The following is a 24,382-nucleotide window of genomic DNA, read 5'->3' as shown; positions in this document are numbered from 1 at the left end:
CCCTACCCATTGCTCTTGGTACTCATTGTACACATCTGCACAGTGTACTGTTAATGTATTGCAAGCTCTGCTAACATCGACCGAACATCACCTTACCTACAGTGCACACTATCCACTCTGCATCACTAGAGGTAAAAGGAGGACTGTGTTGCTAGCAGAGGTAGATCCACCTGAGATATCTGTGGTTGGAGTGAGTGAGATTCATGATGCAGGAGTCACAGGGAGACCTTGCACATACTGACAGCAACCCAGAAAGGCCAATAAGGTCCAACAGCTAAAGTCTCACTTCATGTCCTGCAAGACCTGTAATCCCAACAAAATGCCAAATGCACAAAAAATGACAATTCAATTTCTCTGCACATTTTATGTTATTGTTCAAAGAAGGTTTTTACATTTGTTCCTTCAACACAGTTCATGTCAACATGATACAACATCCATCAGTTGCCTTCTCCTCTAGCTTCTTGTGATATGTCTTCATGGATTCAAGAGACCTCCTGGTCTCTTTCAGTCTTCCCGGTACCATCTCTGTATTTCCAAGGTTGTTCTTTAGTTCCTGAACCACAACTTTCAACCTCCACTGCATATCATTTCTTTTTCAGTGCGTATAGACTGTTTCTTCAGTCTTGGATCAGACTCAATGTCCCCATTACTTTGTTGAATGACTATGCCTTATTTCAAGTCCATGTAGACTGTGGTTGGTCATTTAGGCAATGTTGGCCAACATGCATGGGTGTGTCTGTGTGGTTGCGGCACACACATTGCACTTATGAGACATGCTACTTTTGTGGCGCTGTTATTTGTCTGGTGTGCTATGCCATGCTTCTGCTAAGTGGCTGTTCTATGCTACCTTGTACTATCTTCACTATGCTCTGCCCCACCTAGAAAATGTAATGTTTCTTAGGCCTTTTATGGTATGCTATATTATTCAGCACCATGTAAAGTTTAAACTGCTCGAAATGATCAAAAACAATAGGAGGGCAACCCCTGTACATTGTTTGTATTCAAAGAACAAGAGGGCATATTTAAGCAACAAGCCCAGAGCAAGGGTGGGGGGCATCACTACTTCAAGTAATGCTCTGGGGCCCATAGTTACAGGCTCGAGCAAAGTGAGGGCCTTAACGAAGGCCCCGAGGCATTACCTAAGTGGTAATACCTCCCCCCCCTAGCCCCTGCGAGGGCCTTATTGCTATTAGTACCCTGGCCTGCAAGACCGGGGTACAAAGAGCATTTTGTGTTCTGTTCATAAACGCTCTGGAATGTTTTGAACTCTAAGAGAAAGGTACAAGTACCTATCTTACGGAAATCCCCTTTTTACACCTTATATTCAGTTTAGTGTGCAAGGGTAAGTTTGTTTTTTTTGGACACAGGACACTCTTTTGTTTTAACATTCTGACACAGATGTTCCTTAGTTTCATTGAGGCAGGGAAACATCTCTTAGGATTGGGGATAGATTGGATTTCTCCCAACCCCCTTATTATTTAGTGATAAATAAAGGTTTATAATCCACATTTAACATGCCACTTTGTCTGAGTCTTACTATATTGATCCTTTACAATGGCTAGAATTGACTTGATACAGCCAGTCTGGTAATGTTTGCTGATTCTGTCATGGTATTCGGTACTGGATATCAAGGTTAAAGCAACCCTAAGCGTCTTATGTGGTTGGACTGTCCTGGTTGGGCATCAAGGGAAAACTAAACATCAGTATTAATACACAGGTAGACTACCGTACATTGGTGCAGCCAGTCTGTGTTTATTGTCTAACTGTGACATAGCATTTTGTACTTCAAAGTAAATGGGAGCATGTTCTTATATAGTAATTCTGGCATATTTTTGTGCAGCCTGAATGGCCATGTACAGGCAGAGTCGGCATGAAAATGTTTTTATACTTGCATATATTGTGGGCAAAGTCATCACGAATGAAAATGAGTTGGAAAATACTCTGTGTACTGTTGGTGACTTGCATCTATTGGATTTTTCCATGTTGCCCTACAAAATGTAACTGTGTGTCTTTTGACCCAATTTTCTACAGAATGTATGCTGTAAACTACTTTTGTAAAGACATTTATAGGGGGAGAACACCCCTCCATGCCCCCTTAGTTGGTTTGGGCTCCCTTGCTACACTTTCACTGCCGCATTTTCGTGAGAAACATTTACGCTCCCCCCAATTATAAAAGTTACCAGTCACCACTGGCAAGTATATTTATGTCTGCCAGAAAACCTGAGTGATGGGGTGATGGGTGTGGGATAAGGTGTTGCTGGGAAGAAGTGTGTTGGGACTAGGTGTAACCTAGGACTAACATTGCCAAGAACCTAGCAGTGTGCTATATCCTTAGGACAGATACTACCAGGAAGTGGCTGGGTTCTAAATACCTGAGTGTGTATGATGCAAGTCATGTACTTTGCAATCTTATCCTGATACTGTATGTTAAATTAGGGAATTATAGAAAGATTAGTTACCCCCGTGAGCCCCATGAGACAATTTGAATTAATACATCCTGACACTGCTTTGCTTAGATGGTACCTGGACAGGGATCTGCTGTTTTGTTATAAAATGGCCCATTTACCTTTATGCAAGTTATCCCAATCCCATCCTGACAAAGGTAATACACCTTGTTTGAAATATAAAGCAAAGATCACTTGGTTTTTGTTCATGTGAATTGTTACCCAGTGTGCCATAGGTACTTTATTGTAGTGCCCCTTGACATGTCTTATAACCAATGTATTATCTATTTTGTTGATCCAGTCTCACCAGCTTCCTAGGGAAACGGACCCATTCATGCCCTCTACAATTGTTGGGTCTTGATATTTCACTCTGCCAGGTGGTCAGACCGACCTTGAGATCTTGCACTCTGCTTTCCCTGTCAGGTGGATAAGATCTACTACTGATCTAGAGTGGTACTTGCAACTGCAACTGCTCTCAGACGGTCTCTCACACTCTTCTTCTCTACTCTCACTTGTCTGATATCCTCAAGTACAAACAGCCAACCGGGGCATGTGGCTTTCCATTCATGTCCCACTTTCATTTCCTTAGTTGCTTTTGTTGCATTTAGTTTCATGGGGAAAGTAGTTAAAGCTGGGCAGTCTTCTTGGAGGTTGAACCAGTTCCGGGCCCCTTAATCCTGTGTGGGTCTGCGCCATCCATGCTGTCACTCCCCTTTTTCTGCTCCTACTCATTGATAAGTATTTGTATTTGTATTTAATAATCTTATATAGCGCTTTATACCGAAGCACTGTACAGTTACAACAACAGGGTACGTTTAACATAACAAAAACTGTAACAGAAGAAAATTACAAATATGAATCAGTCACCAAAAACAGTATGTAGAGCAATTATTCAAAGGGGGAAAGGGAGAGGAGGAGAGAGGGGAGGGCTAGGAGGAAGAGGGAGGGAAGGTAGGAGGATGGAAAGGAGGGAGTGGGGAGAGGTTAAGGTGGGAGGAGGGGAGAGGGGTAGGCGAGGGGAGTGAGAGGAGGGGGGTATCATGGCACGGAAAGGAGAAGGAGAGATTTGAGGGAGGAGTTCCAGTGGAAAGGAGTTGGAAAGAGCGGAAACGGGAGGAGGCACAGGGGGAGGGAGGAACAGTGAGGAGGAACTGGTCAGAGGAACAAAGGGGACCAGAGGGCGTGTAGATTGAGAGAAGGGAAGAGAGATAGGGGGAGCAAGATCATGGAGAGATTTGAAGACCAGACAGAGGAAGTGAAATTTAAGTTGAGAATGAAAGGGGAGCCTGCCAATGGAGGAAATGGAAGCCGAGATGGAGTCACTGGGGGAGAGGAGACAGAGGGTGCAGATGGCAGAGTGATAAATATATTTGAGGGGGGGGCACGATGTGAAGTGGGAAGGCCAAAAAGTAAGGAGGAGCAGTAGAAGAGGCGAGAAAAGATAAGGGAGTAGATTAAGAGTTTAGTAGCATGAAAAGTAAGAGAGGGGCGAACTTTGCGACTATTGTAGAGGTGGTAGCGACAAGCACGAGAGGTGAGTGAGATATGATGGGAAAAAGTGAGAGAAGAGTCAAAGTGAAACCCTAGGTAACGAGCGTGGGGGGAGAAAGCGAGATTAGAGGGAGGAAAATGAATGAAAGGGGGAGGAGAGAGAGAGGGGGAAGGGAGTTAGAAGGGAAGAAAACTGCTTCGGTTTTGTCAGAGCTAAAGGAAAGAAAGCGAGAAGCCATCCAGTTTTTAATAGCAGTGAGACAGGGGGAAAGTTTAAGGTGGAGGTCAGTAGAGAAGGAAGAGAAGGAAAGAAAGACCTGTGTGTCATCGGCATAGAAAGGATGAGAGATGCCAAAAGAGGAGATCACAGGGGCAAGGAGGGAGGTCTAGAGTGAGAGTAGGAAGGGACCAAGCACAGAGCCTTGGGGCACTCCGTATTCAAGAGGGTGGTAGGGAGAGGAGCGGCCTCCCCAGGAAACAGTAAAAGAGCGGGAGGAGAGGTAAGAGGAAAGCCTATTGAGTACAGAGCCTTTGAAACCAAAGGAGGAGAGAGTGTTGAGAAGAAGGGGGTGATCAACAGTGTCGAAGGCAGCTGAGAGATCAAGAAGAATAAGGACAGAGAATTGCTTACAATGTCGGGCAGAGAGGAGGTAGTTAAGGATGTAAGTGAGGGCAGTTTCAGGAGAGTGTTTAGGGCAAAATCCAGATTGAAAGGGGGGAATGTTGGGTGTCCTGACCCACGTTTGGACTATTATGCTGCAACACTTGGTGCTGTGGGTTTAGGAAATCCAAGAGGGCGGAAAAGCCCACGTTTGCGCCAGAATCCTGGAGAACCGCGCAGTCTTTGCGCACAACAAAATGGTTGCCTGACCTGCCACCCACCAGTGTTACACATCACCGCAAGTGGTCCCTATGGGCTCGGACCCGCTTGTGCGGTGCCTTGACTACACATCCCGCTGTGCGGGAAGTTTCCTGTTCTCCTCATCCGGCTAGTAGCTGTCTAGTTGTTGCACGCTCCCTTGCCGTGCGAACAGGCGTTCACGTGCTGCATGGAGATCATGTGACCCTTTATACGGAAACCAAGCGACCGGCACTTTGCGTCGCTTCTGCCTTTGGCGCTCCGTGAGTTCGCTTCTGGATTTCTCTCTCTCTCCTAAAACTCATTTTTCTCTCAAACGAACAGTTCTGACTTACCTGTATTTACGATCCTCTGCAGAGCCGTCTCTCCAGTTTCGCTATTCCCGCTAATCCCGCTCGCAGCCGGTTCCACGGATCTCTCTCCATTGATTCCCGTCTCTGCCTTCCCTCCAGCTGAGTAAGTTTCCCAATCTTTAGGGGTTCTCGTGCCTCTACCCTAGTTTCTTATTCCCGTCTATCCCTATCTAGATTCTCCCGAAGCTCTTCTACTCCACGAAGCTCCGGATAATCACTCCCGATCCATCTTCGGATGGTGAGAAGCTTAGCATTACCTCCTAATTTCTCTTCTTACCTGGCTCTCTCCTCTAAACCTTCTCCCCTGTTTTTCCCCTTGTTCAACTCTGCAGACCAGATTCCCTGGGTTATTCTTGAGGGTTCCTGCCGGAGCCATCCAATTCACTGCCTTCTACCGGACCATCTCGAGTGGAAGTCGTCCAGGGTTTTCTTCCCATTTGAGGGTTTCCCTGGGAGTCCTGTCTCCTCACCCGGGTTACTTTACCTCGGGCGGAGGTGTCAGGATTTGTTCCGGGAAACCTTCCTATCTGCTTTGGGTCTTCCAATTGGAGTCTTCGAGAGCCAAGGTGAGCGGGTATGGTTTAGTACCTCTGTGTGCCCAATCTACAACTTACTCATTGTGAATTGACAACCAGTGTGAGCGTGAGGGGCCAGAAGCGCCATGAGCGAAATCAGTGCTAAGGAATATGGTGCTGTTCAAAATCTGTTATTAATGTCAAAAATGGATGCAATACTGGTGCTCACCACTACCAGAAAGCCGGCCTTTTAAAACCACCAGACACTTGTGTAAAACTGAACAAATGAACCAAACCAGGCCAAAGAAAGACTTAATAAGAGGTGGATACAATGTAAAACTATATTCTGAAATGACTTGAAGGAAGTAATTGTCTAATGTATGTATTGAAAATAGCTGGGGATGTCAGCAGCTTAAGTGAATTTGGGTTTAAAGCCACCTACTTTTGAGGGTCACATGGGTTGCAATTGTTTAAATGTCATAGTTTTGAACTTAGAATCAGTGATCTAGCTGCATGTGTAAAAATTGCAAGTTTGGTTTGAATGTAGAAAACTGGGAACCAAAGTGACATTTAGCTGAAGCCTGGCTTAAAGAGATTGAATTCTGCCTGACAACTACCCCCGACAGGAGTTGAAACTTGAGCAGCAGCTGTGTTCCCAGGCCTGGTTGCATTCTGCTGCCCCTGCCAAAAGGAGATGACACCTCTCTGATTGAATTAGGGGAGTGGCACATGGGGACTGCAAGAAACTGAACAAAGCACTGTCTTGGGCTCAGGCAAATGTTATATTGGGGGGGAGGTCGTAAAATAGCTTCCTCGTGGGAGGAGAAGTGCCTCTGTGAGCAAACTGAGCTTGGGGGAAGTGGATAAACCAGAAATTCCACCATGTGCTTTGGAAAACCACACCCCTTTGGGGCCAGAGCATAATTTTAAAAAGATGGATAATTCATAGTGCAGACTTGTAAAAATTATATAAATAATATCATCATTCTTGTGATTTTTCTGTGCACATTTTAAGAGGTGTTAGAACTCTGTACCATGTTCTGAGGCAAAACCCCATGAATTATGGAGATTGCAGACACGGGGTTCACGCTAGAAAAATGAAAATTTACTGGAATATGTGCAGAAAGGCGATGTACATTTGTGCCATTTTTGGCAAACGTCCGATATTGGTAAACCAACTAAAAACGAAAATAAGTTGTGATTTTTTAATGCAAGCTCTTAGGAAGATCAGAGTTGAACAAGAATGTACCTTAAGTCATCTGCAATCTGTACATGTAATGTGAACCACTCGTGTATCTGGGAAATGTGTTTAGTTATGAAAATGATTTTCTAAGGTAAAAGCAAAGGGGAGTGTTCTTTCTGTATGCCATAAAGATGACTCACTGCTCCCTTCTCAAATCAGGTCAAAGAGAAATCCTTGACCTATCAAATCGTGAGTGGGTTTGGCAAAGAAAGTTAGCATCCACACCCATTTTCAAAAGACATAAAAAGAGCCACTGGAAGCCAGACAGGACATTCACTTTCCACTTTGTTGCGGGATGCTTTGCCGGGAGACTCCAGACTTCAAATCCATCAATCTCCAGAGACCAGAGAGACCAGAGATCCAGAGAGACCAGATCGCTGTCCAGTGCTGAGAGCTGATTCAGATCGCTGTAAGCAGAACCAGCGAACCAGTACCCAGTGGCGAGAGAACCGCAGCCAATCCTGACCCGATCCGTGACGAAGTCGCATTCCTGTCCAAAATATAGTGTGAGTACTCAGCCAGAACTGTGCAAAACCAATCTCTTAGTTTAAAATAATCTAATTCAAACTATTTTAACCTATTGAGAACTGCATCATAGAAATTGTGTCCCTCCTGTTGATTCAAAGCTGCAAAACTGACATCTGTCATTCTGAGCTTTACTTTTATTTTGAGAATCTACCTTCACAAAATCGTCCGTATCTCTTGAACCGTTTAGAAGCGTGATTTAACTTTTATTTTACAGCTGAGATGCTAAGCTTTCCAACAAGCTCTAAACCGACTTGCTATTCCTTATGGTTCCTCCGTAATTGCGCTCGACGCATGCGACTAAATTGCCGCGATTTGACATTTTGTTTCATTTCAGCCACGTGTAAAAATATTTGTCTTTTGCTTCCATTACGGAATTCCGTTTTCAACCTGAAAATCATTCATAGAGCATTGCTAAAGTGGCCTGCACTGATTTAAAGTATCTCTCTCTCACCCTGAACCTCTAGAGGGAATTAAAATCATTTTTAGCATATTTTTCCCTTCTTTGCATGCCACCTTTAAAGTACTTTGCCTGTATTTTAAAATCATCCCTCTTTCTCTAAGCTTGCTAGGGGGGAACTGAATTTGTATTGTACAGTGATTGTATTCCTGAAGAATGTGTGTTACTTTCACCTCCTTACATTGCATAGAGGGGGGGTGAGTTGCCAAAAGGGGAAAAGTGATTATATTATGTTTTGCTGAAATCATATCAAGTTTATTCCTGTGTTGCTTCTTTTCCACCTTGCATTTCCTTAGTACCATATAAAGCATTCTCAGCTACCTTATCCTCTATACTACTCCTAAGTAATTAAACCAGTGTGCTAGTAAAACATCAGCCATTGTTGATCACTCACTGTCATATGTCTAAGTGTGATATCAAATATTTATTATAAAAGTGTGATATATATTTGTTTAATTTTTCAAATAAACCTTTTTAATTTGCAAAACAAATCTACTTCTTGGCTCAGTGGGATCGGGGGGATTCTCAGAGAGGGGCGTGATACAAGGGTTCATCATCCAGATTATAACTTGTCATAAAAATATATAAATAAGGGCTTTCCTTGAGCAATCCCAGACAAGGCACTGACTTAGTGGGAATGCTTGATTGGAGTCATTAACAGGAAGGAGAGAGAAATTAGTAACAAGGGATGAGAGCTGAGAGTAGGCAAGGCACTCAAGAAGTTTAGAGAGGAAAGGGAGAATTGAGATATGGTGGAAGTTCGAGGTGAGCAGGGGATCAGCGGTAGGTTTCTTCAGAATTGGAATGATAGTGGCATGTTTGAAAGCAGAGGGGAAGGAGGCCGAGGAAAGGCAGGCATTGAAGAAGGAGGCAAGGTAGGGAATAAGTAGAGGGAAGATCTTAGGAATAAGAAGGGAGGGAACAGGGTCAGATGGGGCAGATGAGGGATGGGCTTTGGAGAGGAGGATAGAAACGTCAGAGGAGGAGACAGGGGAAAATTCAGTCATGCAAGTAGAGGGTGATGAGGGAGAAGGGGGAGGGTAGGAGAGTGAGGAGGAATTGATTTTCTGTCGAAGGGCAAGAATCTTTGAGGAGAAGAAGTTTGCGAAGTCAGAGGGAAAGAGGGTGGAGGAGGTTGAAGGATAAGGGGTTGGGGGAGAGAGAAGACGAGAGAGAATTTGGAAGATACGACAGGGTGGGAAGCTTGGGAATGAAGAATGTTTGAGTAGTAGGATCGTTTAGCTGAGGTGAGGCAGGAGACACAGAGGGAGTGATAAGAGAAGTAGGAGGATTGGTTGGAAAGTGAAGGAGATTTGAGCCAGAGTCTCTTGATGTCGGAGGAGACGACGCATGGAGAGGAGTTGAGGGGAGAGCCAAGGTTGAGAGGGTTTCTGGGTTGGCCGGAAGAAGAAAATCGGGTGGAGGAGATCAAGAGAGGAGGAGATAGAAGAGGAAAGAGCAGAAAGTGCTTCATTGGCTGAGAGACAGGAAGAGTCGCGGAGAGAGGGGAGAGAAGAAGAGCAAGTTTCCAAAAAGAGGAAGGGATCCAAGTTACGAAGGTCACGACGTGAGAAAGGGGAAGGTTTAGGGGAAGAAGGAAGAGGGAGGGGGGTAAGAGAGAAGGAGAAGAAAGCATGATCAGAGAGGTGGAGAGGAAGTGTAGAGATAGAAGAAGAGGGATAGGAAGAGTTAAAGATGAGGTCAAGAGTGGAGCCAGAGGAGTGGTAGGAGAGGAAGAAAGAGGGGAAAGGAGGTAGGAGTCAAGGATGGATAATGGGGAGAGGGGTGAGGGGAAGAAGGAAGTGAAGATTAAAGTCGCTGAGAACAGTAAGGGAGGGGAGAGGGAGAGATGAGAGAAAGGAGGTGTTCAAGGTCATCATAGAAGGTAGAGAGAGGGCCAGGAGGACGGTATCTAATTAGAAAGGAGATGGGTTGAGGAGAGGAGAAGGATTTGTAAAGAAACTCGAACAAGGGGAAAGAAGGAGGGGAAGGGAAGGAGAGGAGGGAGAGGAAAGGTATTTGGGGTTGAAGAGGAGATCAATACCTCCACCACGACCAGAGGCGCGAGGAATGTGAGAGAAGGAGGATGAAGAGGTGGTTAGGGAGGCAGGGACTGAAGTGTTGTGAGGAGGAACATGTCAAGAACAGCTGTGGTCTTGTTGCAAAGGGATCTAGCGTTCAAGAGAGCAATGTTAATGAGGGAGGAGGGTTGAATAATGGGGGTAGAGAAGGTTAGTGCGGTGGGGAGGGAGTGCATAGTAGAGGAAGGGAGGGGGGTTAAAGATGGGAAAGGATAATGGGAGGAGGAAGAAGTAGAATAGGAGAGGACAGGGGGTCGGAGAGGGATGGGTAGGGGGAAAAGAGGACGGATGGGGAGAGATTTAGTCAAGCGCATAACCGAGGGGGGGGGGAAGAGGAAGGAGGGATAAGGAGGTGGTGGGAGAGCAGGTGGCAGAGGAGGGAAGGAAGAGAAGGAGGGGTGGGGTAAGATGTCAGGGGGGGAGCAGGTGAGTAGGAGCACTCAGAGCTGGCGGAAGAGTTGGGCAAGTGACACTATGGGTAGGGAAGAGTATATGAGGAGAGTTGGCGGGGACTGGAGACCAGAGCTAGCGCAGGAACAGAGTTGAAGTCAAAGTGCAAACGCGGGAGAAGCGCAGGAGGAGGCACGGATGGGCTCTAGAAGTCAGCGAGCGCCAGGACAGCACAGGGAGGGGACCACAGGGCATAGAACTAGAGTGCCAGCAGAGGAACAGCATAGGAAAGGGGTTTGCTAGGCATAGACGATCAGGTGACAGTTCTGGAATGGTGTCAGTACTGGCTCAGGCGTGAAGAGGGAGGGCAGTGATGCCAAAGACGAGAAGTCACAGGAGGCACTCAGGATTCCAGTCCAGGGAGGGAGGAGGCCAGGTAAGAGATGAACACAGGGACAGAGGCAGAGGAGGCTGCAGTGGGGGCCGAGCGGGAACCACGGGATCACGAAGCAGGCTGGTGGTAGCACGGCAGTGGATCCAAGTCAGGACTGCTAAAAAGGTTGGCAAGCAGGCCTGAGGAAGGCAGCAGTAACTGCAGCCGGACAGGAGGAGACCTTGTCCAAGGTGAAGGACACCCGTCGCCGCTGCAGGAGGAGTGAGGGCGATAGTCAGGCAACGTAGCCAAGCCGGGAGCTGCTGAGGAGGAGCCCGTAGGTGAAAGAAGGCGGGCAGCGGGACTCAAGACAGATTGCAGCACCTCGCACAAGGCGACTGGAGGCACGGGTCGATCAGGGATCTACAGAGAGGAGCCCCCAGCAGGCCGGAGTTGAGCAGCGGCTACGTAAGGAGGGTCCAGAGCCAGATGGGGTACCACCCAGCGAGGCCACTGGAGGCACAGGCTTTGAATCTGGGTATGGAATGGAATTTGAAAGTATGTGCTCCTTTGAATCCGGGTATGTCCTCTCCTCTTCCTACAACAGTCAATCAAAGCAGCCTGCTGTTCAGTCATACTCACTCTAAGGACACCAATCCATTGTTTGAGGTGCACTATCAGTGTGGCATGGGGGTTTCAAGGTACCACACTGATCCATCATGGCCCCATACAACTACCCTCTCTTCTCAACTGACATTCCTCTATCTATCCATCTAACTACTTCTCTCTCCTGGACTGATGACTCTCTCCTCTCTTCTCACTTAAAGCTCTCTTCTCCTCTTGCATCATTAAACCCGGCACTGTCTCCATCTGCAAGGTCATCTGACCCATGAAAAGTGTGTCAGTAGCTGCCTTTGCCTCCACCTACTCTGCTCCTTCCACTCCTGCGGCTGACTCCCACCCTGACATAATGTTCTCAAACTTTAACCTCTCTGTTTCCAACACTCTTGATATTTTTGCCCCTGTCGTGAGGGTTTGACTGAAGCCTACTAGAAAGTGCAACTCGTGGTACAATTCCGAACTCGCTGCCCTTAAACACAATTGCAGGGCAGCCAAACGGAAATGGGATTCCTTGGGCACACCCTCTGACAAACTAGCCTGCTGCCTCCCCAAAAGGCAGTATAGACTCTGCATCCGCTCTAAGAAAAGAGTCTTTATTCAAGCCTGCATCTCTGTGGCATCCAATAACCCGGGCAAACTTTTCAAAGTCTGCAAGGAACTAGCCTATCCTATCGCAGCCTCCTCCACCATTGCACCCACCCAGGCCCTTTGCTCTGCCCTGGCTGCACACTTCACCTCAAAAACACAGGATATCCTATCCTCTCTCTCTCTTCCTCACCACCTCATGCACCAACATCTCCTGCACCAGCATTCGCCACCTCCACCCCTCCCCTTCTTCGCTCTTCTCACTCCTCTGTCACACCTGAGGAGGTCACTAGGCAAGTCTGCTCTAGGAAAGCCTCCTCCAAACAGGTGGACTGCTGTCCCTCCAAGCCTACCAAGGACAACATTGACTCTCGTACCCCAGCCTTGGCCAACCTCTGCAACCTCTCTTCTCCACTGGAGTTTTCCCCACTGCTCTTAAGCACTCCCTTGTGCACCCTGTCCTCAAAAAACATTCTGCTGACCCTTCCATTAAGGCTAACTATCGCCAGATCTCTCCTTTCCTGGGCAAACTCCTGGAGAAGTTGCCTATTTTCCAGCTTACTCTCCACACTGAATTTGTTGGCTGCTTCCATGAGCACCAGTCGGGCTTTAGAGCATCCAGAGGCACGGAAACTGTTCTTCTGAACACCCGCAAAGATCTGCTCTCAAATCTTGATTCTAACTTTCCCTCTGACATCATTCTACTTGACCTCTCCACTACCTTCGATACAGTAAACCACAACGCTGTGATTGCACGTCTCAGTGACACCCTAGGCAGCACTGGCCTCTCTCCACTTGCATTGTCCCCCAGGAATCTAACCAACCCCCATGGGTTTTCAATGGCTACACGCCCCCCCAGCCCCCCTGGCCCGTATGATAGCCGCCTTCACCTCCAACTTTAAGTGTTACGCAGATAACAAACAGCTCTCCTTCAGGCTACCCTCCGCCTCTTCCTCTCCCTCAAACATACGCGACTGTCTGTGGTATGCTGCAAATGATCTCTGCCTCAATGCCAGTAAAACAGAGATTGTCCTCACTGGGAGGCCTGCTCCTGCCTTCCCTCGTTCTCTCTGGTCGGCCTCCCTTGGCTCTGCGCCTCTACCTACCAACGAGGCAAAATACTCCCCTCTCTTCTCTAGGTCTCACATCACGGTCATCTCCAAAAAGTCCCTCTACCAACTACACCTTCTCAGGGGTATTCTACCTTTTCTCACCGTCCCCCAGACGCCCAAGTTTTCCTCACCAGTCTCCTGCATTTTGCCCCAGGCCTTGAAATTTTTGCAGCACTACTGCACTTCGGCTACCACTCATGAGAGTGATATCTCACTGCACTTAACCCATGTTCTGATGGGACAGGGCGCACTTGTCTCTATTGCCCCCCACGCACTCCTTTTCTGTTCACATGCATAATCTGAATTTACCATGCCTAGTAAGATCGTTTCTTTTTTTCCCTTATGTCTTCCCCTCCCATGCATGGTTGTGCTTTGAAACACTTGTGTATAAGCACATAGTAAATAAATCAATCAATCAAATTAAAAACCTAAAAATGTATCTTTGTGGATCTAGTTCAAAGAGTTAAGCACATGTCTTTTCCATCGTAAACAGATATTTGACGGTCAATATTGTTTTGCATATAGAGCTCTTCAATAGCTATAGCCAAATCTCTCCACCCCCAAAGAAAATGTTTCAATATTGAAACCTGTCGTGAGGTGTCTTGTACTTTCCAAGTCAGTAGGGCAACTCTGCCTTCCCAGGGGTTCACTGGGGTCATGGAATATGCCCCCAACTGATATCTTCCCCCAGTGGGGGCTGGTGGTCCCTCTAAATGCAAACTGCGGATAAGCTTTTGTTAGCTGAGTACAGACTGGCAGGTGGGTCCGAAGGAGTCACTCTTTAATACGTTCATATTTAGTTGTATTCAATTTATAAGAGAAAGGCCTATCTTTTCCTATTTCTAGAGGGTGTTCCTGAACTACCTAAATGAATTAAAGGTACTCGTCTGCATCAGGAATGTCCAAGGGAAGAAAAGTCCCCAGACTGAATCAAATTTTACCTTATCCTACCACTAAGATAACTAACTTTAACAGGTCCAGAAGATTGGCTAATTCCCCTCTTGTGCCAATATCTTCTGACGGTCTCTTTCTATAAATGCCTCTACTCCTTGTGCTGCTTGTCTAGCACAATCTTCTGTAATACGTTCTGTTCATCTCTTGGATTAACTCTTGTAGCTCTTCTACAACAATCTTTGGTTTTGTGACTCTCTTTAGTAATGTATTTTTGACCACATTCCTCGTGATGTTCTCACATTTAGACTTCTCATAATCTATCGATCCAGACTTTTTTAGCTTGGCTGTGGTTTGTTCCCACTTGGTATTTCCCCTCTACTGGGTTCTCTCCTTATAACTATCTTGTTCATTCATAGTCTTGTCTGTCCTTCTTTATAACAAGATTTTATGCCACGGTTTCACCCTTTTTCATCTTAGTGCTCATATAATAATTTGCCTCATTTATCTGATCTTTGTTCTGACTCTTCATAGACTTCACCCACAGGTGAATTCAGTCTCCTTTATACACTTTACACAGTTCCAATTGCAAATGGTTTATATTGAGTTACTCATCATGTGTACTGGGACAAGTTTCTCTTCCCGTATTCGGCTGCCGAGGGCGGCCTCCTGCTTCTCCCGTACGCCCCGTTACCTTTCTGTATGTCAGGGAATGTTGCAGGCCATGGCATTCGCTTGTGTGATCTTCTTCGATACTGCCTTTCTCATTCCAGGGTCTCGTCACACTCCCATTCTCGGCTTCCCTTTTGCCGTATACGGAAGATGACGTGGGGAAGCTGTTCGCGTTCACAGTTGCCTTTTCATCCTGCATTTCCAGTGATCTCCCATCCTCAGCTTCCCTTCTGCCATATACAGGGGTTAATGTTTGGAAGCTTCTCACACTCCCACTTGCCTTCTCTGATGGTCTCAGTGGGTTTTGTTGGTTGCCCGGCATACCTAAATATGAATGTGTTCTCGCCAACACCTGGCACAGGACTCTGCTTTCCTGTTTCACAACAGCTCCTCCGTTGTTGGGTATGCCAGGTCTCCAACATCTCACTCTGGGGTTCTACAGCTCTTCGAAAAGGTCTGCCTCTCCAAGGCGTGTTCATGGGGTTTGCCCTGCTTAGGATGCTCTCTGCTTCTCCATGTTCCAGTAAAGTATGTATCTCCTCTTAAGGAGACCTTCTCCGGGCTGGTTGGTTCCAGCACTACCTTCAGCCAAATATGCAGATTTTACATTAGTCTTCGTAGCAGATAGTGGCTTAGGAAGTTACACACAGGAACGGGAGTCCTTGTCCCCTAAGGGGGGAGGGGGAAGTATCTTCCAGTGAGGCCCCACTTCCCTGGACCTCTAGGGAGGGTCTTGCTGGGTGGGCTCATCTCCTAAGGGACGAATACCTTTCATTCACCACAGTGCTCTGCTCAATCTCTGTACTGAGAGATAATTGCAGTTCCTATAACAAAGGTTTTTTTTTGTTTTGTCAGGTCCCTGGGAAACTCCCATACAATACTTTCATGTGTTACTGAACAGTACTACAGCCTTTAATTTACCCACTTGACCGCAAAGGCACGTGACTCGGCAATGCTTCCTAATGCATACAACAAGGAGATAGGACAGCAGAAAGGAGGCATTTAACAAACATCTACTGCTGTGGATAAACCAAACATTGGAATCACATGCCAACACTCTACCCCACTTTAGGGAGGAAAGTAAACCAGTCGCAGTGTATACAATACAGCTTCTAGTTACATAACAATACAATCAACAGTCCACATTATTTCTCACTAAAAGTATTCTTATTTCCACATTGTACAGATCCCCACTTATGGTGGGCTTCAAATATAACCAGCCACCAATGTAGGCATGAACCAATTCAACACCTAGATCCCAACCTGTAAGTTCGATCTCCACACACGTCATTTACCATGTAGATCCTTGCATGGATCAATACAATTTCTGGATGAAATTCAAAGCATCACCCTCTTAACTCAATGGTGCCAACACAATACATCAAGTTACATGGAGCAACCCCACTTGGGGCGACCCCACATGTCAAGGCATAATACCATCTATGATAACCGAATCCACTTTACAAGCCTACCTACTCATGGGAAGCTAAAGCAAATCAGAAATCCTAGTTTCGTGATAAATGAATTCCCACATTAAAATGTTTAGCTCTGGCATTTAAACTATGCAATGTGATTTCACAATGCATTTGGCTCCGAGCATCTAAACTACAATCTCTGGTTGATCAAACCAATCCAGTGGGACCTCCGTGGATCCCAATGGACCCCATCGACCTCGGTGTGCAGCAACTAGCAACAGTGCCAACCCCAGCGTCAGTCCCTTGTTACAAACCTGTCTAATGTACATCACGCAATGTGTGACTTATATTCAAATACGTATTGCTGTAATGTTTCCTGTTTTTGATTTTGTTTTTAGAAATTTCACACAGACCCCTCATCTGGCAGGGACAGAAGAAAATCTCCTTTTTGCTAGGCAAATACAAGCAGAGTGGAAGGAATTTGGACTGGATTCAGCTGAGCTGGCCAGTTATGATATTCTGTTATCGTATCCGAATGAATCACAGCCCAACTACATTTCAATCACTGATGAGCTTGGAAATGAGGTAACAACCTGCAAATATACGCAATAATAGTTACACTATGCCTTTTTTTTCCAAATGATAACGTTTTATACATTTGCTAATTCTATTACTCTACCGAAAACTCAGAGGTGTCAAAGCAAACATGTGTTACTACTATAGTGCATATCTTCGCCGCATGAAATTGACATGTAACATTGTTTTCTCAGTATGGAAACGTTCTGCCAAGGAGCAATGATCGGCTTATACTGCTTGTCTTGTGCTAGAATCACTGGGAGCAAATCCTCTGTTTTCCAGCATTGAATCTGCAAGTGTGGGACTCATTGAATGTTCCTTTTAAGTTGTGAAATGACTTCCCTGACGTTCTGGAAAAGGTTTTCACAATGTTACAACAAACGCTAAAAGTGTTCTGGTAGGGGGATCGGAGTATTTTGAGCACTGACTGAACTGTGTGGTTACTGACCTGAATACCTGGCTGGCCTCCCCAGAAATTGACAGGAGCTGCCCCAGCAATTTGCCCCAACAAAATAGAGGCGGGGAGAGGGTGTTGGCTATTGCGTTGTGAATCTCCGGCCTTTGCAGCCTCCAGTGTTGACCTGTAGTATTGATGCTGCTGGGAGGGAAACTGCGCAGCGCACATTTTGCTGTGTTTGTCAGTGCAGGTGGAGGTGGCTGAAGGGGCTCGGCCCATCGGTGTACACCTGTAGCCCAGAGCCAGATGTGCCTGATGAGACTGCTTCTCTAATACACAGCTAACCCTAGTAGCAGAGCAGGCTGAGCCATCTGCTAAAGAAGATTGGAACTATGGCCAGAGGCCCATGGTGGAGGAAACCTTGTGGCAGATGCTTGGTGGCACAGTGTAGCTGCTTGGTGGGACGTCACGGAGGTGTGCAGTGACCGCTCACTGGAGATGGTAGACAGCAACGGATAGACAGGCCAGGGTCTGCAGAATTTATACAGATGTGTGGCTCTGAATTTACAGAGCGAGAATGGGTTCATAATATTTTGGCACCTTTGTCTCAAAGCACCTCTGCTCATTCTAATAACAGATGAGACGACTTCATTATAGTGCAGATACTTTCCCTGAGTATTTACACAGCCAAGATCTAGGCAAGAGGTGGATCTTAATTTGGACCAGCGCCTGGATGCTTTTGGCTGTGGCCAGTAGTTTGATGGTCTAGGGGTAGCATAGAGCAGCCACATCACCTGACAACATGACCAGGACTAAGCAGAAGTCACAGCAATCCAAAATAGACCAATTTGTACAGCAAACCCAGAGTGTAGAGAAGCGCTGATGGCATTATCTGGATAATGACAAGTATATGCGACTTTTCACACCTTGGAAACATTGGCTACAACTAATGAGTCCAACAAGTCACTGATGGCAAAGATTCAATTCTGGGTTGAGGTCTCATTACTCGGGCAGTATTTGCATAAAGATTTTGCCATGGTCCGAGAAGCAGAGGACATAATATCACAAGCAGATTACACAGTTGCTGGGTTGTAAACCCAGGTGGGAGGCTTGGAGCGACTAGTTGAACATTTGGAACTATGAGCAGAAGGCACCAAAAGATGGCCTTGACCAAGTAGCATTTGCATTGTTGGTCTTCACTGGGAATATGGGACCCGCAATATACTTTGGAATGTGGCTTGAAGAACGACCTAGTCAGGAGAATCTGTCAACATCCTCTGTTGTGGAATGGGCACGTATGATTCCTGCCTTCAAGTTTCTGCTGGGGGCTGCCAGCAGGTTACTGATCGAGAAGTTCTGGCATTTTAGATACAGAGATGTTGTCTTAACGCCTCTAGGAGGGCAGGTGCTGTGGGCTGGGGCTCAGAAAAAGTCAAGACTTTTCCTGACTACACATCTGCAGTCCATAAATGGAGGAGGTCTTTGAGGAGGTGAAGCATAATATGATAGATTATTTATAACGTGCTTAATACCCAGAGGTGTCTAAGCGCGGACCCGGGGATCCAACCTGGGGTGCTGCATGTCATCTTGCTTCCAAGGCGAGCACGTTGACCGAGCTATCCTCCCGCACTGCAATCGTTGCCAAATAAATACTGCCTTTTATCCCCAGCTAAATTGAACATTTTAGCGTTTTTTGAAACAATACATTTTTTTAAACAAAAGATTTATTTATACCTTTCATTTTTTTTAACAAATCTTTCCCAAAATATCCAGTTTGAGGGTTGCTGTGACACATTTTTGGTTTTGCAAATGCCATCCACATCGGTCCTATGAGTCAAAATCTTTCGGGGGGACAAGGAGTGTGCCTTGCACTTATTATGTTGGATCACTCACACCACACTTTTTACTGCCCTCCTACTCTCTGTACCTACACCTGCACTTAGTCCTCCATGGAATCCTCTGCCCTTCTGATGTTTGGTAAGGTATGGTATGGTATTGTTTATTTATAAAGTGCCTATACACAGGCAAGTGTTTCAAAGCGCTCAACGAGGGTGAAAACAGGGAAAAAAACAGCTGCTCAGAGCCCTTGGAATTCTGCGACGATAATAGTCTGCACAGGCAGAGTAAGTGCGTAAAATACATGTAACAATTGCAGATACAGCAAATAGGCCTGACAGTGATTCTGCAGTGTTACCAGTGCAAATTAGGGGTGAAGACGAGGGAGAAAGGAAAGACCATCTACAGGCATGGTCCATACGGATCGTGCAAGTGCACACGGTCACAGGGAGGGGGAGGTTCAAGTGCACACTGTCGGTGGAGACTGGGATAAGTGCAGAGACGGCCACTCTCACAGGTTAATTCTCAAGTGCAGTAAATGTGGGTGGGGTGAAGGTCCCTGAGGCAAGTGCAAAAGAGGACTGGCGGGGGTGCCAGCAACCTGTGGGACTGTGAGGTACACCCGGCGGCCAGTCGGCAAGCTGTATGGATGGATGGAAGGGAGGGAGAAGGGAAAGAGCAGAGAACTAGGTTAGCAGGGTAGAGGGAAGGAGAAGGAAGAGGAGAAATGGAAGGTCTTGAGGAGTTTCTGGAACTTAATAAGATCAGGCTCAAGACGGAGGGAGGCACAGAGGCTATTCCAGAGGGAGGCACCTGCTGAGGATAGGGATCTCCCTCCAAATCTCTGCTTGGAGAACCTGCTCACTCTCGGAAGGTTGGAGGTAGATGAGCAGAGCGCTCGTGAGGGACAGTATTTAGGTAGGTAGCATTGAAGGTAGGTAGGTAAGTCCCAGGCCCCAGAAAGCCTTTGAATAATGCAGCGGGTCTTGAACTTGATCCTTGCAGCCACGGGGAGCCAGTGAAAGGATTTCAGCGCCATAGAGATCCCTGGGCTTGAGGTCATGGATAAGTCTCACGGTTCCGGTCTGGATGAGTTTCAGACGGTGCAGGGCAGTAGAAGGGAGGCTGAGGAAGAGGCTGTTGCAATAGTCCAGCCTAGAGAGAACCAGGGCTCTGGAGACAGTGAGTCACTGGGGGAAAGTGAGAAAAGATAGAGTACCAACGAGGAGGTGTAGTTGATACACTTTAGAGATGTCCAAAATGTAAGAGGAGAAGGAAAGCGTGGAGTCAAAAATGACCCCAAGGTTTCTTGCCTCGCAGGTGGGTGTGAGCGCAGGGCAAAGGCCAAGGGAGCCCAGCTAGAGTGAAAGTGGGAAAGCGGGTGCAGGGGTCCCAATGAGAACAATCTCAGTCCTACTGGCGTTAAGGCGGAGGTTGTTTGTAGCACACCAGGACTGATAACAGACAGGCAGTCAGATATGAGCGAGGAGGAGGAGGAGGAGGAGGAGGTGGCGACTGAGGGTAGCCTGAAAGAAAGTTGCGTGTCATCTGCATAACACTGGAAGTTAGAGGTGAAAGTGGCTATTACACGTGGCAGGACAGCCATATAGACACTGAAGAACCAGAGGGATAGGTTAGATCCCTGGAGAATACCACGGGTTGAGAGAGCTATAGTGGAGAGAAAGGCTTTGAGTTCCACCTGGGATGGGCAGTCGAAGAGAAAGGAGGTTAACCACCCCAGAGCCTGACCCATGATTGCCTGGGTGTCACAGAGACGTGCGATAAGGATGTTGTGGTTGTTTCACTCCTCCTACCTCTTGCCTCCACCCTTTTGATATTATTCCTCCTTCTACAACCTCCTCATTCCACTGCTATTCATCCTATTTCTATTCTCCTCCTATTAATATTACCCTCCTACTCCTACTCTCCTCCCACTACTACTCCGTCACATTTCTTTCACACTGTATTGGTCATCTCACACTCATGCCCTACCCACTTGTCTCTCACACACACATGCATAGTCGCACTATAAAACCACTGTTACTCCTTAGCCAATGCCTCACCTTTTCCATAAATCCTCTCCACAACCCGCCGATTCTTCCTTCCTCCTGCTGGTATCTTGTCCACCTCCACCTCTGACCTCCCCTGAATAACCCAGCCTTTCTGATTCCTGGTTTGGACTTAAATTCTACTACTCATTGGGTGGTTCTCCCTGGCCAATCTGGTTCTGTCTCATTCCCCTGGAGTGTGTATGTGCAATGACAAGCTGTGAAAAGGAGAACAGGCCCCAGCCACTTTATCAGCATGGGTTCTGCACATAATCCAGTTGCTGCCCTCACAGGGCGGATGTCTGTTAGTTTATTGGGGCCCGCTCCCTGTGGTCCGCTCCCTGTTGTCCTCTGGTAAGTCAAAGGGGAAAGGGGGTGGGTCTGTTTCTCATTTGTATCCCTTGTGGTTAGTGGTAAGGTGACATGGGCAGGCTCTCTGACTTTATCTGGTGGCTCCGCGTTCTTCTCTATGGTGCAATGAAGGTGCCGAACTTTGGGGTAACTGGGTGCTTTGTCATTTGGATCAACAGTGGTTACAGAAGGTTGCACATACAGTGTGAAGGCAGAAGAGACAATATAACGGTTAGTGTGAGGGACCGGGTTACAAGTTGGTCCTGGACGAGGCAAGAATTAGTTACAGAATACAATCGTCACATCTTTTGAAGCACAGGCAGAATAAGATGCAAATCAGACAGGTGCAGTGCTAGATGTTGATGACAGTGTATTGCTGAGATGCGAGTAGGTCCTTTACCTTGGATCGGAAAGATCAGACGAAATGTGTTCTCTGATGTCATCGGTAGTGCATTCCAGGCTTTGGGTGCTAGCACAGGAAAGCTAGCTCCCCCTTCTGATTTTAGGTTGAACCTAGGGATGCTGAGTTGGTGTAGGTAAGGAGATCTGGTGGGTCTAGTAGGGTTCTGTCTCGTAAATTTGTCTGATAGATAGCGTGGGGCTGTCAGATAAAGGCATTTGTGTGTGATGACTAATGCTCGAAGTTTAATTCTGTCACGGATGGGGAGCCAGTGATGATCTTTCCTGGCAGCGGAGATGTGGGCCTTGCGCAGGATATTCAGAGCGCATCTAAGGGCGTTGTTTTGGAGTACCTGTAGTCTGTTCAGGTTGTGTTTTGTGGAGCCGAGGAAAAGGGTGTTACAATAGTCCAGTTTAGATAATCTGAGGGCCCATGTGAGGCAGCTGTTTGTAGCTAAGAAAGGTTTGCAGGCATTGATGAGTTTGTTTGAGGGAGAGTGTAGAGTAAAGATAAACGCCCAGGGTTTTGACTTCTTTAGAGACTTTTATAATGTTGCTGTCAATAATGAAGGATTGGCATCTAGTGTCATGTTTATTAAGACGGGCCTGAGAAACGACGATCAGCAGTTCAGTCTTGTTGTTGTTTAAGCAGAAGCTATGGGTGGCCATCCATGCTTGGATTTCAAGGTAGATCTCGTTCAGTTTTGCAACGTCTTCATCATAGTTCCCTGTGAGTGCGATGAGTACCTTGGTGGCGTCAGCATAGTTAGTGTAAGTGACTCCCAGGTCGTCAAGGCGGTCAAAGAGGAGCTTGGTAAAGACATTGTAAAGTGTGGGGGAGATGCAGAAACCTTGGTCGACTCCACATTGGATGGGGACAGGGTCAGCTGCAGCGCCGCCTGACGGGGCGAAGACCCTGGTTGTTCTGTCCGAGAGGAAAGACTCAATCCAATTGGTGGCATCCTGGGAGAATGCAGCAGCCAGAGAAAGATGTTCGGTAAGTATTTGGTGGTCGACTTAATCGAAGGCAGCAGACAGATCTAACAGGAGCAAGATGGCCAAGTTGCCCTTGACTTTAGCTTCTTTGATTCCATCTATTCCTTCCCTCGACAGCCATGTTGCCTCCTCGGTTTCTCTAGAGGAATCTCCATCAACGTCAGGATTATCTGCTTGCTTCTTTTCTTCTATTCTGAAAACAATGGGAGAGGACTGTCAAGTTTCTGTTCTAATGGAAATGGCTGGAGATAACAATGGTCTGCAAAGATGCATGCTCCCACAGAGAGGTTAGGAGTTAAGGTATTTGTGATTTGCATAGTCTCCTACAGTGATGTTTCACCCTGTATGTTTCCCTGTCTGCCCTTCCATTCATAGAGAAGAGTGCTGTACCCTTGTTGACAGGGCCAAGGACTTGGTCTTGTCAAAACTACAACTTCATGCAAGCTGATGGCAACATAATTAAGCATTAACCCACGCAATGGAAGACCCAGATACTGACCATGGACTGAATTTAGTCATTTGCAATGGGGCTGGGAGAGGGGGGGTTGCCTCAGTAAATCATTTCAGAGTTGCTGGAAGTCCCGGACTGGTCATGCATGAAGAAACCTTTGGAGAAGATTCATGACGCAACAATGGTCAATCCCAATACATCATAAAAATTGACATATGGAAAAAAACAGACCGGTGGGTGGAGGTGGACGAATCAATCCCGAAGAAAGTGGATGCAACCAAAGATGTGGACCGGTGACCTGGCTAGGCAAATCACCAATTTTTGAATGATCAATAAACAACTAGAGGACCAAAAGCAAAAGATAAGTGACATCTAAAGCTGTCTTCCTTAAAAAGTGGATGGATGAAGTTTTCCACCCATGAACATACAAACGGTGCACAGAATAACACTGCAACATCTAAATTATAAGGGCAATATAATGCTTAGCATTTCATAGTTCCTTACACAATGATACGGGAAAATCTCTCATCTGCCATATTTTCCCGTTAATATTTTTAAATTATTTTTGGAATGTCGAGCAGCCCTGGGAAAGTTGAATCTAAAGCATGGGCTACTGAAAACAAACCTGTTGTTTGAATGACAAAGATGTTCTTTAAAATGATAGAAAAGCCATACGATTTGTATGTTTTGTTACATTGTATGCTATGTTTGGGGGAACAAGAATCTGCTCCCACGAACGGGGTGCAGTCTCAATTTGAGGAAACATTTGAGGCCAGTCGTACAACCGCAGATTTGATTGCAACGAAATACTGTCTTTCACACAAATTAATAGGTCAACAGAGGATATGGAAAAGACAAGTCCAGACATCTTTGGAGGAAGGCAAGTGGGGCACTATTGCAACAGGTGGAGGAGAAGTAATGGCAAGAATAAGTATTCCTCATCTGTACCCGTCTAAAATCAAGACATGTAGATGTACTATAAGGGACCTCAATCAAGATGACATGTTACGAGAGCCTCCTGCTCTGAATGGAGGAGTACAGGACCACAACTTGGCACGCTATGGAATGAGCCCTTAATTAAGGCAAACAATCAAATATAACAAGGCTGAATATCACAATGAAGGGAGTTCCCGTCCACTTAAGTCAAACATATAATGGGGTAACTCCAAGCATATAGGATATTGGAACTCAAAAAAGGGCACTCATGGGATCGGCAGCAAACCAGATGAAGTTGTTACCCACTTTTGAAACAAGACTTGCTAATGGCAACAGTTTTAGATGCATCAGAAATGCATTTG

General features: G+C 46.4%; 1 protein-coding gene across 3 annotated transcripts in view; it reads left to right on the top strand.

Moving 5' to 3' along the window:
• The window catches only part of LOC138527989 (glutamate carboxypeptidase 2-like), an 898,418-nt gene that overhangs the window by 190,868 nt on the left and 683,168 nt on the right, over positions 1-24,382 (top strand). For all 3 annotated transcript variants that reach the window (XM_069639404.1, XM_069639405.1, XM_069639406.1), the window contains exon 3: positions 16,429-16,615. In XM_069639404.1, coding sequence (XP_069495505.1) covers positions 16,429-16,615 — 187 coding nt within the window. The remainder of the gene's footprint in view (positions 1-16,428; positions 16,616-24,382) is intronic.

The sequence above is a fragment of the Ambystoma mexicanum genome, chromosome 7q (assembly GCF_040938575.1).
Source record: "Ambystoma mexicanum isolate Mex_15411 chromosome 7q, UKY_AmexF1_1, whole genome shotgun sequence".
NCBI classification, from domain to species: domain Eukaryota; kingdom Metazoa; phylum Chordata; class Amphibia; order Caudata; family Ambystomatidae; genus Ambystoma; species Ambystoma mexicanum.
The sequence above is the reverse complement of the archived record's forward strand: the minus strand, read 5'-3'. Positions and strand labels throughout refer to the sequence as shown.